Source organism: Ailuropoda melanoleuca, chromosome 10 (genome assembly GCF_002007445.2).
Source record: "Ailuropoda melanoleuca isolate Jingjing chromosome 10, ASM200744v2, whole genome shotgun sequence".
Classification (NCBI taxonomy): Eukaryota; Metazoa; Chordata; class Mammalia; order Carnivora; family Ursidae; genus Ailuropoda; species Ailuropoda melanoleuca.
Window position 1 is genome coordinate 49,910,081 of NC_048227.1, and position 15,031 is coordinate 49,925,111.

Here is a 15,031-nt window from a genome sequence, read left to right on the forward strand (position 1 = left end):
ATTTTGCTCTATGTGGGAAAATAAATTTTGTTACCCCATACACTTACAAAACAGCCTTGTCTTTTCATGCTGCCGAATATTTTCTGTTTCCTTTCTTAGCAGAATTAAATCAATTCACTATTTAACAAACAATGTTGTTTGTTTTTCCTCCACTGTAACAGATTTCTAATTGTTTAAGGTGCTAGGGCACAGAAAAAAAAATATGAATGAAATCCACAGATATTTCAGAAGTCTTAAACCTTTCTTCTGACAAAATTTTAAGGCACCTGCTTAATGGTTGGAAAGCTATTTTCTTTAGTAGTTTACCTCTGTTCTTGATTATGCTCATATATTTATACTGGTATTACCCACTAGTAAAACAGATAAATACGTCAGAAGAAAAATGGAAAAACTAAAATTTTCAGGTCGGAGAGTTAATGTATCAGCTTAAAAAATAACCACAGCATGATGAGTTTCTCCAGCTAACTCTGGAAATTCTGTATATACCCAAACAAAACACTGGCCAGGTCATAATGCTTATTAATAAGACATCCTGACATGGAGGTGTGAAAAATTAATTTTATTTTTAAATATCATGATACTTTCTGGCTCAACATGTTCCTTTAAAAATAAGTTAAAAGGTTTCCATATTACTCTTTTATTACACATGTAATTACTGACTAAAGAATAATATTACTGATTAACAGAAGGTAAAAATAATGTGAGCCACTCACATACTCTTCAAGAAAAGTGCTTGCAATATTTTATGAAAATACTTGTTTACATTTTTACTTGATTTAATGGACAATTTCATATTTTTCTTCAAAATCTACAAATGCCTTAATGGAACATTAAGACATTCCCACCATTATAAGAACTAAACAAAACCAACCCTAAAATAAAACCCTACAAAAGCGCATTGATTTTATTATAGAACACATATTAAGTCACTGCGTAAAGCTCTTTTTTATGAACACTTTTGGAAAGCTCACATTGAGTTCCAGCACAGCTCTATTATCAATCTGTGAACAGAAGGACACATCAAGCAAGGAAAGATCTTTACAAGATTCCAGAAGTTTTCTTAAGGATGCTGGACTTACCATTCTTGTTCCTGTTAAAACAAAACAAAACACCATAAATATAATATTTATATAATGTCCTGACGAAGAGCCCCTTTCCTATTTATTATTTAAAATGCACTTAAAATAAATTGCCTTTTAAAAAGTAAAAGTATTTCTTTAAACAAAAGACATACTGCAATAATTCTGCAAATAATACAAGTTGAATTCTCTGAGCCACTTTGGCACCTAGGACCTGGATTTTGTCAATACTCCACCCACTGTCTTCATTCCTCCCTCCTACCCCTTCCAGTCAGCTCTCCAGACTTTCCTGTTTTCGTCACCCAAGTTTTCCTCAACCTATGGGTCAAATCAGACAGCGATGTGTACAGTAATTCCACCTCATACTCCACGCAGTGCAAGTACTGAGCAATCACCCTGCAGAAACTTCTGCGTCAGGCACCGGAGATGCAAAGACGGGAAGGACCCGCGTCTGCTGGAAGGAGCTCACTCACCGAAGTTGAAAACAAATAACTAAAGTACAATTTGGTAAGTTTTACAGTAAGTGGTGGGTATAAAACAGCATTCCTGGAATTCGGATGATGGATGCTGAGTATTGCGTAGCCCACATTCGATGTGAAGACACTACGGACATTCAGATAGAAGCTCAATTACATACATTATGAAAAGCACCTGCTATGTAGCAGGTATTCAATAAATACCAAAGATCATTAGGCTTTAAGATATCATCTGTTGTAAAACAAACCTTGCTTTAACTACAGGTTTTCTAGGGAGAAAAAAAAATCACAATCCTATCACATATACACACCTATCGTGATGGGGACCATAAAGTTAACCTATGCCTTTTTCCCTGAGAAATCCTTTCGACTCTCCTCCCTGCCATGGGCTCCAGAAGTGGCAACTATACTATTATCTTGACTGTGACTGGCCCCCAGATTCTCCTGGGAATTTAGAATAGGAATTCAGTAAAGCCTTCAGTGTCCACAGATCTCTCAAACTAAAGACACAAAAAACTGGCTGGGGCTGTCCTATTTAGCCATGTGTACCTAGAAAGACAGAGATGGCCAGCATGACAAGAAAAGAACAAGGCAAAGCCAAAGGGAGAAGCAGACATGAGTACCTCTGAGTGTACAGGGGCCGAGGGGGCAAGGGGCCGGTGCCTGAGCGCGAAGGACAGGAAAAGAAAGAAAAAAGAAAAAACAGCTTTCTTGCTTTTTGATGGTTTTCTCGTCTCTCCTGGGGTCTGACCATAGAGCTCCTATTCTGTGGACCTCAGAGAGCCACCTCTATCTCCATAATCATTTTCTTTCCCTTCTGTATATGCTAGTGCGTGGTTTCCGTTATACAAGCTCTGAGAACCTCAGCTGAGACACCTGGCCATGTAGTGTTTTTCACACACCCATTTTCTATTTGGTCATTAGAATCTGAGTTTCCTGATAAATTAGAAGTTCCTAAAAGCCTAAGAGAATGTCAGGGCAGGCAGTCGGGAGACTGAAAATTGACCTTGGCTAGGGCGCCCTGTGTTATGCTTGGAGACACCATGTGCTTTTGTTTTCTTACCCACTCCTGACACAGTATGTTCCCAGTCGGCTCGCTCCTTCAGGGCTGGGCCGCATCTATCTTGTTCACCGACCCGTCTCCAGTGTTGGCAACAATGCCTGACACAGTATATGCTCACTAAGTATGTAATAAATGAAAGAATGAAGGCTGGTGTTTAATTTCCCAATACCATCACCCCCGTTTAGACCCTTATTAGAAGGATTACTGCAGCTAATCTCCCTGATTTTGATCTCCTCCCTCTCCAATTCACCTGCCACTTGTTTCTAGATTAATATCCCTAAAAAGCTCTAAATATATCACTTATGCCCTGAATTAAAACCTGGTAATAGCTCTTCCTTGTTTAATTCTGTGCAGATTCCTCATGCCGGTGTTCAAAACTCTCTGTGAAAGCCTCCATTATACTAACGTTCTAAGTCAAATTAGATTGTCTATTCTCTGAAGATACTCTGTATTTTTAACTCTGATGCTTTTGTTTCACGCTATTCATTCCGCTTAAAATGCTCTCTTCCCCCTATTTCCTATTTACTTTTCAAGGATACCTTTCAAATACCTATTAACCTTTTTAATTAAACTTTTTCTTATTTCTTTAATCATACGTACTCTCTTTACTTTGAGCTCCAAAATGGACTTGCTTCTGGCTTGCATTTAAGTTATTTATATATTGTTTTACCCCACCCCCCCTTTTTTTTTTTTTTGCCAGGTTATAAACTCTCTGAAGGTAGGGACTGTATCTTACTTAGCTTTTGAAGAAGGTATGCCACTTAATGTTCACATGTTCCAATCACAAAATGACAAAATAATCAGTTAGCTTGGGGTTTAACTAAGAAACCTTTTTTTTTTTTTTTAGTGGATTCAAACACTTAAGGATAAAAGGAAACCATAAGACAACAATAGAAATGAAAATACAGGGGCGCTTGAGTGGCATAGCGGTTAAGCGTCTGCCTTTGGCTCAGGGCGTGATCCCAGCGTTATGGGATCGAGCCCCGCATCAGGCTCCTCCGCTATGAGTGCTTCTTCCTCTCCCACTCCCCCTGCTTGTGTTCCCCTCTCTCGCTGGCTGTCTCTATCTCTGTCAAATAAATAAATAAAAATCTTAAAAAAAAAAAAAGGAATGAAAATACAGCATGGTGGTTTAGGAGCATGCCTCTGATTCAAATTCGAATTTCCTTACTAGCCGCGAGACCCTGGGCAAATCATGTAACTTGTTTCAGCCCGTTTCCACTTCTGTGGCTATAATATACCTCATACAGTTGTTGGGAGGGTTAAATCAGTTAATATATGCTCACAACAGTATAAAGCATACAGTAACATTGCTGTTAACGTTAATTATTATTATTGATATTTTTTCTGTGTTCTTTGTATTCGAAATAAGATGTTCTATCATCTGCATGATGGCCCTCTTCCACCTATAATTTGTTTTGGCCTAATAAGGATACTTCCTTGCTCTTCTTTTCTGCGTATAGTCGACACACAATGTTACAGTAACTGCAGGTATAGTGGCAATGATTCAACAAGTCTGAACATTATGCTATGCTCACCACTACTGTGGCTACCATCTGTCACCATGCAATGCTAAACAGCATTGCCTATATTGCCTGTTCTGTGCCTTTTATTCCTGTGACTTATTCACTGCAGAACTGGAAGCCTGTATCTCCCACTCCCCTTCACCCATTTTGCCCATTCCCTCTACCACTCTCCTCCGGCAACCATCAGTTTGTTCTCTACAGGTCTGATTCTGCTTTTTGTTTGTTTATTCATTTGTTACTCCTTTTTTTTTTTAAGATTCCATTTATGAGAGAAATAATGTTATTTATCTTTCTTCGTGTGACATGTCACTTAGCATAATACCTTCCATGTTGTCAAAATTGGCACAATCTCATCCTTTTTAAGGGCTGTGTGATATTCCATTGTGTATCTATATACCACATTTTCCTCATCCATTTTTTATTGATAGACACATAGGTTGCTTCCATATCTTGGCTACAATAAATAATGCCACATAAACATAGGGGTGCATATATCTTTTTGAATTTGTGGTTTTGTTTTCTTTGAGTATACACCCAGTAGTGGAATTACTGGAACATACATGGTAATTCTATTTTTAATTTTCTGAGGCACTTCCATACTGTTTTCCACAGTGGCTGTACACAGTTTACATTCCCACCAATAGTGCACGAGGGTTCCTTTATCTCCACATCCTCGCCAACATTTATTTCTTGTGTTTTTGATTTTAGTCATTCTAATAAGTGTAAGGTGGTATCTCATTGTGGTTTTGATTTGCATTTCCCTGATGATTACTGATGCTGAACACTTTCCATGTGTCTATTGGCCATCTGTACGTCTTCTTTGGAAAAATGTCTATTCAGGTCCTCTATACCCATTTTTTCATTGTATTGTTTTTTTGATACTAAGTTCTTTATATATTTTGGATATTAACCCCTTATGGGATATATCATTTACAAATATCTTCTCCCATTCAGTAGGTTATCTTTTCGGTTTGTGGATGGGTTATTCTGCTGTGCAAAAGCTTTTTATTTTGATGGAGTTCCAATTTTTTTGTTTCCCTTGCTTTAGGAGACATATTTAGAAAAATATTGCTATAGCTGATGTTAGAGAAATTACTGCCTGTGGTCTCTTCTAGGATTTTTGTGATTTCAGGTTTCACATTTAGGTCTTTAATCCACTTGGGTTTATTTTTCTGTAGGGTATTAAAAGGTGGTCCAGTTTTATTCTTTTACATGTAACCATCCAGTTTTCCCAGCACTGTTTGTTGAAGAGACTTCTTCCCATAGTATAATCTTGTCTCTTTTGTTGTAAATTAATCGACTATATAATCGTGGGTTTTATTCTGGGCTCCCTATTCTGTTTCATTTATCTATGTGTCTATTTTTGTGCCAGTACCATACTGATTTGATTACAGCTTTGTAGTGTATCTTGAAATCTGGAATTGTGATACCTCCAGCTTTGCTCTTTCTCAAGATTGCTTTAGCTATTTGAGGGTTTTTGTGATTCCATACAAATTTTAATATTATTTGTTCTAGGGGTGCCTGGGTGGCTCAGTTGTTACGTGTCTGCCTTCGGCCCAGGGCGTGATCCCAAGGTCCTGGGATCGAGCCCCACATCAAGCTCCTCCATTGGAAGTCTGCTTCTTCCTCTCCCACTCCCCCTGCTTGTGTTCCCTCTCTTGCTGGCTGTCTCTCTGTCAAATAAATAAATAAATAAATAAATAAATAAATAAATAAATAAAATCTTTAAAAAATATATTATTTGTTCTAGTTTTGTGAAAAATGCTCTTTGTATTTTGAAAGGGATTGCACTGAATCTAGATTGATTTGGGAAATACGGACATTTTAATAATATTAATTCTTCCAACTCACGAGCATGGAATATCTTTCCATTTATTTGTGTCACCTTCAATTTCTTCCATCAGTGTTTTATAGTTTTCACGTGCAGTTCTTTCACCATTTTTGTTAAGTTTATTCCTAGGTGTTTTATTCTTTATGGTGCAATTGTCAATGGTGTTGTTTCTTAATTTTTCTTTCTGCTACTTCATAATTGGTGTATAGAATTGTTACTCATTTCTGGGTACTAATTTCATATCCTGCAGCTTTACTGAATTCATGTATTACTTCTAGTAGTTTTTTTGTGTAATCTTTAGGATTTTCTATGTATAGGATCATGTCATCTGCAAATAGTCCAAATAAACTTCTTTACCAATATGGATGCCTGTTATTTCTTATCTGATTGCTATGGCCAGGACTTCCAGTACTATGCTGAATAAATGTGGTGAGAGTGGACACCCTTGTCTTCTTCCTGATCTCAGAGGAAAATCTCTCAGTTTTTCACCATTGAATATGATGTTAGCTGTGGGTTTTTCATATTGGCCTTTATTACATTGCGGGGTGTTCCCCATTTAACTATTACTATTACGTTGAGGTAAGTTCATTCCACTTTGTTGAGAGTTTTTATCATGAATGAACGTTGAATTTTGTCAAATGCTTTTTCTGCATCTATTGAGATAATATGATTTTTACCCTTCATTTTGTTGATGTGGTGTATCACACATTGATTGATCTGCAAATAACTGAACCATCCTTACATCCCTGGAGTATATCCCACTTGGTCATGGTGAATGAACTTTTTAATGTACTGTTGTAGGCGGTTTGCTAATATTCTGTTAAGGATTTTTGCAACTATGTTCATCAGGGACACTGGCCCATAGTCTTCTTCTTTGTGGTCTCTGATCCTGGACTTTTTGGTAGTTTTTTTAAATTTTTTTATTACCAATTCAATTTTGTTATTTGTAATTGGTGCGTTCAGATTTTCTATTTTGTCCTGGTTCAGTTTTGGAAGACTATGTGCTTCTAGGAATTTATCCATTTCTTCTAGGTTGTCCAGTTTGTTGGCATATAAGTTTTCACAGTACCCTCTTATAATTCTTTGTATTTCTGTTGTGTCAGTTGTTACTTCTCTTTTATTTCTGATTTTGAGTTCTTTCTTGTTTATATTTGATCAGTCTGGCTATGGGTTTATTGATTTATCTTTTCAAAGATCAGCTCTTGGTTTCATTTTTTTTTTCTACTTTTTTTTTTTTGGTCTCTATATCATTTATTTCTGCTCTGATCTTTCATCTATTTCTTCTACTCACCTTGGGTTTTGTTTGTTCTTCTTTTTCTAGTTCCTTTAGGTGTAAGGTTAGATTATTTGAGATTTCTCTTGTTTCTTGAGGTAGGCCTGTATCACTCTATATTTCCCTTAAAATTGCATTTGCTGTGTCCCAAAGATTTTGGATCATTACATTTTCATTTTCCTTTACCTCCATTTTTTTAAAAAGTCTTTTAATTGCTTCATTGGCCCGTTCTTTGGTTGTTCAGCATCATGCTGTTTAGTCTTCAGGTGTCTTTGTCTTTTCTAGCTTTTTTTCTCCCTTGTGATTTATTTCTAGCTTCATACCATTGTGATTGGAAAAGATGCATGGTATGACTTTAATCTTCTCAAATTTATTGAGGCTTGTTTTGTGGCCTAATGTGATCTATTCTGAAGAATGTTCCATGTGCAGTCAAAAAAAAATTTGTATTCTGTTGTTTTCAGATGGAATGTTCTGTATGTATCTATCTAGCCCAACGTGTCATTCAAAGACATTGTTTCCTTGTTGACTTTCTGCCTGGATGATATACGCAATGATGTAAGTGGAACATTAAAGTCTGCTACTATTGCTTTATTACCATCAATTTCTCTCTTTATGTCCACTAATATTTGCTCTCTGTATTTAGGTGTCTAGTGTTGGGTACAGAGGTATTTACAAGTATTACAACTTCTTGTTGGACTGATCCCTTTCTCATTGTGATGCCCTTGTCTCTTGTTACAGTCATTGTTTTAAAGTCTATTTTGTCTGATATAAGTATTGCTACCCTCTTTTTTTTTTTTTCACTTCCATTTGCGTGGTGAATGTTTCTCCACACCACTTTCAGTGTATGTGTCTTTAGGTCTGAGGTGAGTCTCTTGTAGTCAGCATAAAGATGAGTCTGTTATTGTTTTTTGTCGTTGTTGTTGTTTTTTAATCCATTCTGCCAACCTATGTCTTTTGATTGGAGCATTTTGGCCATTTACATTTAAAGTAATTATTGATAGGCATGTACTTATTGTCATTTTATTATTTTTTTTTCTGGTTGTTTTTGTGGTTCTCCTCTGCTCCTTCCTTCTTTTGCTCTCTTTCCTTAGGATTGATGAGTGTCAATAGTGTTATGTTTGATTTTCTTTCCTTTTATTTTTTGTGTATCTATTACAGGGTTGGGTTTGTGGTTACCATGAGGTTCATAAATAGCATCCTAAGTATACAGCAGTCTATATTAATTTCATGATCTTTAAGTTCAAACACACTCTAAAAACAAAACAGAAAAAGAAAAAAAAAGCTTTTCTTTTTTGTCATGTTTTACGAATATGTTGTCCTATTTTACATCTTTTTATTCATAATTTTCTTATGTCTAATTATGGCCTTTTGTTTTCCATTAAAGAAGTCCGTTTAACGTTTCTTGTAAGTCTGGCTTAGTGGTGATGAACTCCTTTATTTTTTGTTTGTCTGGGAAACTCTTTATCTCTCCCTCAAATTTGAATGACAACCTTTCTGAGTAGAGTATTCTTGGTTATAGGTGTTTTCCTTGCAGCACTTTGAAGATATCATGTCATTCTCTTCTGGCCTGCAAAGTTTCTGCTGAATAATCAGCTGATAGTCTTGTAGGTTCTCCTTTGTAAGCAACTTTTTGTCTCTGTTGCTTTTAAGATTCTCTCTTTATCATTAACCTTTGACATTTTAATTACTATGTGTTGTAGTGTGGACCTCCTTGGGTTCATCTTGTTTGGAACTCTCTTCGATGTGGATGTCTATTTCCTTCCCTAGGTTAGGGAAGTTTTCGGCTATCATTTCTTCAAATAAGTTTTTTACCCGTTTCTCTCTCTTCCTCTGGGACCCCTGTACAGCAAATATTTGTGTGCTTGATGTTGTCCAAGAGATCTCTTCAACTATCCTCATTTTAAAAAATTCTTTTCTCTTTTCAATGTTCATTTTGGGTGCTTTCCATTACCCTGTCTTCCAGATTTCTGATAAATTCTTCTGTAAGTGCTAACCTATTGATTCCCTCCAGTGTGTTTTCTACTTCAGTTATTGTATTCTTCGACCCTGACTGGTTCTTGTTTATGCTCTGTATCTCTTCTGAAGGTCTCACAGGGCTCTTGCACTCTTCTTTCCAGCCTGGTGATCTTTATGAACATTACTTCACATTCTTTCTCAGGCATATTGTTTATTCCCGTTTCACTTAGTTCTGAGGTTTGTTTGTTTTCTTATTCTTTCTTCTGGAGCATGTTCCTTTGTCTCCCCATTTTCTTGACCTTCTATGTTTCTATGGATTAGGCTGAATAGCTACTTCTCCCAAATTTGAAGGAATGGTCTTGTATTTGGTCATTCTCTATGTAGACTGCGTGCTTGATGACTTTTGCTGGCTGGCTGGAGCTGTGGCTGGCATGGGCTGGGGGGGTCCCGGTACTTTCCACATAGTGAGTGCCCTGTCAGGATAAAGTGGATGCAGGCCAGGGTGTCCCAGGGTTCTATGCACTGAGGGCACCCTAGCAGAACAGCTGAAGCTGAACTGGGTGCAAGCCAGGGTGTCCTGGGGTGTTCTGTGCAGGGGGTGCTCTGGCTGAGTGGCTGGAACTGATGCAGTGTGCAGGCCAGGAGGTTCCTGAGCTCTCTACACAGAGGGTACCCTAGCAGGATGGTTGAAACTAAAGTGGGTGCATGCAAGGGGGACGCGGGGCTCCACACACGGAGGGTACCTTGGAAAGACGGCTGAAGCAAAAATGGATATAAACTGGGGGTGTTCCTGGATTCTCCACACAGAGGGTGACTTGAATGGCAGCTGTAGTTGAGATGGAGGACAGGACGGGAGGTCCTGTGGCATTCCATGCAGGGGGCATCTTGGCAGGACAACTAAAGCTAAAATGTGGTCCCTGGGCTCTCCACAAAACATGTCCTGGCAGGACAGCTGAAACTGAATCGGGTGCAAGTTGGGTTGTCCCATAGCGTTCCATGGAGCAGGTGCCCTGGCTGGGCAGTTGGAGCTGGGGCCAGCAAGGGTGGAAGTGTTCTGGGGTGCTCCATAAAGGGGGCGTCCCGGGCTGAAATCACTGCAGGCATGGGCCTTGGGTACCTGGGGTGTTCCACACAGGAGGCACCCCGGCAGGGTGGTTGGATCTGAAGCAGACATCAGCCAAGACGGTCTGAAGCACTCTGCACTGTGCGTGTCCTAGCAAGTCATCTGAAGCCAAAGCAGGGGGGCCTGGATTGTTTTGGGGTGTTTTGCACCGTGTCACGTTGGTGTGAAGGCTGGGGCTGTAGTGAGAACTAACCAGGGGTATCCTGGTGTGCACCACTTTGTGACTGCCTTGGTAGGACAGCTGGGGCTGGTATGGGCTAAGGGCCCAGGGATCACTGAGGCACCAAGTCAATTAAGGTGCCCAGACTGTGCACTGGTCTGTGCTTTCAAGGTGGAGGGGGAGTGCAGACCTGTCCATTAGCCCTGCCCACTCCGAGAGCATTCTAGCAGCTGCCCCCACTGTGTGGTGGAGTGCTAGCGCCAACTCTTTTATATACTAATTGCTCTTTTAGACCATGGCTTTTTAGAGAAAGAAAATAATAGTAATAATAAAAATAAAAGAAAAAATGAGATAAGAAAAAAAGAGATAAAAATGAAAACAAAACCAGAAACAAGACCAAAAAATCCCAAAAAACAAAAACAAACCCACAGCTTATTTTCTATGCTTCAGCAACACCACCCCCAAGATGTGGGCTTGTGGACCCTCATCTCACTGAGGTCGCTGGTTCACTGTGATGACCCGAACCGCTGGTGTCCAGATCCTGCTGGGGTCTAAGCTTTTAAGGTGGGGTGGGAACATAAACCGTGGTGTTCTCTAGTCTCTCGGACCCCCAGCGTTCCAGCATTGTCTCTTTTATATGCTAGTTGCTCTTCTACCTGAGGCTTTCTTTCTCTGCCCAAGGACAGAGAGATCTGTTCCCCGTCCTTCAGTAACCCCCTCCCCACTGCTGCTGGCACTGTCAGGGGTGGGGGTTCCTTTTGTTACTGTTTCAGTTTTTCTTGCTGCTCTATCTTTGGTCGTCCAGAAGCTGTTCAGTCAGCCCTCAGTTCTCCCTCAGGAGGAATTGTTCTATAAATAGGTATAAACGTGTGTTCCGTGGAGGTAAGTTCAGGGTCTTCCTATGTTGCCATCTTAGACTGGAACCTTCCATATTTCCTTGCTCTTATGTTTAGGAAAGTTACAGATGTTTTCAAAAAGAAGCCATTATACTTCTTACCTATTTTTCTTTTACGTCTCTATCAAGTAATTCACACATATATTGGCCAAAGTTAGGCCACCTAAGCACCAACCCACTGTTCACCACAACTGTGCTTGTTTTAGGTCAGTGTAACCGACTCTTTTTGCGGTTCTCTAGCATCTCTTTCAGACGCTGACTACTCTTCATCTCTATTGTATGAGGTTTTGAGGGGGAGAGCTGTAAGACAGTCATTAACCAACAATACCACCAACCCCTGAAGCGAAGTCTGATGCAATCAGTGATTCAATTTTAAAGGGCCTGGCCACCTTTCCTCATTCTCTCTCATTTTTTTGAACTTCCCCAAATATTTTTCTTATAAAAGGTCTAGACTAATTCAAGATGGAAGGTGGGTGGGAAGGAAAAGAAATAAGCAAAAAAAATAAAAAATAAAAAAAAAAATAAAAAAAAATAAGCAAGAAAAGCAGTTGTGGTGGGATGGAAACACAGTACTCACTATGCTGGGGCCCAAACCTGGCATTTGAACTGCTGTTCTGCCACATACTAATTGCTGGGCTCCAGTGCCCCTTCTATGAAAAGACAATGATATCCACTTCCCCGAGCTATGAAGAATAAAGAAAATATAACATAGATGAAGTAGCTAGCCCAAAGTGTACGTGCCACAGGCAAGAATTTCTCCCTAAATTTTTAGGCAAGAATTTCTGCCTAAAAGCAGCTTACGTAATATGCAACCATATAAGCAACATCCACAAATGTATCACAAACCTGGACTGTGCATTTTCAAGGAAACCAGAAACGCAGATGCTGAAAATCTTCAGGTTTTCCTGTTGTTGAATGTTTAATAAACAGGAAAGGATATAACTAGCACTTCATGGGCTAATCTACTAAGACTCATAGATTACCAGAGAACACAGTGCAAGTGCTATGTGAGTTCACAAAGTACCAACTGTACAGGCAATTATAATTCTGGTGTTGCCAGCACCTCTGGCTAAAGTAAGAAGTAATACCTCACAGGGCTCCCAGTTGCTGGACTGCAATAAGGACACAAGGAATCCCAGAACTGGAAAGGATTTTCAGTAGATCTGCCTTGGGGTAGAACTATTCCTAAAACCTAGAATTATCAGGAATGAAGATTTGGCAATATTCCTTAATCACAAGTTTAACATCCGGAAGCTTCATGTATGTATGTGTGTGTTTGTGTGTCTGTGTGTATAACTCACTATACAAATGGATTAATTTCTTCTCTGTCTTTAATAAAAATGGAGAACACAGCTCATATAAATTCTCACTCTTCTTACTAGACCAAGAATTAGTGTTTATTTAGAGCTTTCTGATAGGTTCAACTACACAATTCTGTTATTTTCCTTACTCTTTTACTTATTATTCTCTGTATCAACTGGCCTATCTTGCACTTCCTCAAACCAAGCAGTCTTATCAGGACAAAATTTTATGACATCCAAGAAGGGGTTTTTTTCCCTTGCAAAAAGTCTGAAATTTGCTTTCAGGTCCAGGCTTTAAAATAAATGTATATACTATACCCTTACCTAGTATGTCCAGCTGCCGTAATCTCGTACAATTACATGCCAGTTCTTCAATGTCTGTGTCACACACAGACCTGTTCGCTGTCAGAAAGAGTTTTTGCAAGTTTGGGAGCCGGCGGGCCAGTCTGGCGAAACAGCCGGTGCTGCTCTGCAGAGTAGGGCACCAGCCAAGGTCGAGCTCCTCCAGAAGCGGACAGCCAGAAGCCAGCTCTGCGATCCCGTTCTCAGTAATATTCTTACATCGCCACAGATCCAGAGTTCGGAGGTTTTTACACTTGGCTCCTATCATGCTGGCTATCATATCATAGTCTTCAATCTGGAAATCAAATCATTCCAGTCTCTTACGTGTACGCTCAGAAATACAAACTGTATAAAGCAAGTGAGAACATTCTTTTTATTTAGGTTAAAACATTCTTAACCACCATGTAAACAGGCCCACATTCTTGTTCATATAGACCTACCTACTCGTTTCACAGATCTGCCTGTTTCATAACACAGCAGGAAGAATCACTTGCTTAAAAATCCATCTAACAGAACTCCAGACAGAGGACTTCATGAACTAAATCCCAAAGCAGTATGAACTCCTCAGTCCTTCATAAAGAATGCGAGGGTTTTGTGTTGTTCTTGCATGCCCTCCGTTTTGACCTTGCTGCTGCTACTAGTTGACAGGGCCTAGTTTCTTCTATTTTATATATAATTCATCGACTCTGATAGGTATAGAAGATCTCCCTGACAAAGATGTGCACTTCACCAGGCTCTAAAATACTGTGTGAATATGCTGCTAGTACTGATAATGATACTGGTTTGAAGTTAAATGAGGCATTTGGGGACCAAATACACAACATAAAAATAACTTAGATCACGATATGTTAGTGTCAGTTACTGCACGTGTCCACTAGTTTACTTCCTGATCACAGGATAATCCCCTACTAGACAAGGATTAAACATTTCAGTCCATGGGCTTTATATGCTTTAATAACGTTTCTTTGAACAGGTTTCTCTTCAGAGTTTCACTTGTTTATAATCAGGTATCGAAATGATCACCAGAATCCAAAAGGAAACGAAATAGCTAACACTTCCAATTATTATTTCCTTTGGTTCATTTGTTTATTCGTATTTTCAGCTACTATGTGCCAGCACCTCTCCAGTGAAACAAAACACAAAGACTTTGTTCACATTTTGGGGAAAGATGCACAGACAAATGAGCAAAATAAATTCAGAGAGTGATAAGTGGCGTGAAAACAATAAAACAGGGCGATCGGCCTGTCAGGTGCTCAGAGTGTCAGGTGTGGTGGAAGAAGGGAGGGAGTGGTGATTGCTGGGATTTCTAGGAACGAACCTGGTGCATTCAAGGAACAGAAATAGGATGGGGTATGGCTCAAGGGGAGTGAGGAGACCCAAGGGGAGTAAGGAGACAGGCAGTGAGGGCAGAAATTATGCAGGGGCCAGGCCATCAGGCCATGAAATCAATGGAGGGTTTGAAACAAGTATGATCTACATTAAAACAAAAACCCCTCTGGTTTCTGTCTGGAGGATCGTCTATGGTGGGTAAGACTAGAGAGAGGAAGTCCAGCAAAAAGGCCTGCATGAGCTTGGTGTAGAGAGACAAAGGCATGGATTAAGCTTGCAGCAGTGGAACTGGAGAAATGGACAGATTTGGGCTATATTTTGAGTCAGAACTAAGGCCTGATGGCTTGGATATAGTTGTGATGATTTCTAAGGTTCTGGTCTTCAGGAACTGTGCATGGGAGAACCATCCAGGAGACCATGAGAAACAGATTTGGGGGAAATATAACTACTTAAGTGAGTGTACCCAAACTATACTAACCTGTAGCTTTGAAAATTAGTGCCGCCAATCAACTTCTTTACAAAGAAGTAATTTTAAAACTTTCCAAAACCATGATTCTGACTGCTATTATTTTGATAGTCAAAACTAAAATCAAATGAATCATCCTGCCTGTGGTCAACTGACAGAAAAGAAACTGAAATAAACATGGTATTATTAAAGTGTCAACAAAGATCTGTCT

At 39.3% G+C, this 15,031-nt stretch overlaps 1 protein-coding gene across 1 annotated transcript in view; it reads right to left on the reverse strand.

Moving 5' to 3' along the window:
- Positions 1–544: 544 nt before the first annotated feature.
- The window catches only part of FBXL4 (F-box and leucine rich repeat protein 4), an 86,970-nt gene continuing 72,483 nt past the window's right edge, over positions 545–15,031 (reverse strand). Inside the window, exons 8-9 of the mRNA XM_034670871.1 lie at positions 13,008–13,320; positions 545–1,090 (exon numbers count right to left, since the gene is read on the reverse strand). Of these exons, the coding sequence (XP_034526762.1) occupies positions 927–1,090; positions 13,008–13,320 (477 nt within the window). The 3' untranslated portion in view covers positions 545–926. The remainder of the gene's footprint in view (positions 1,091–13,007; positions 13,321–15,031) is intronic.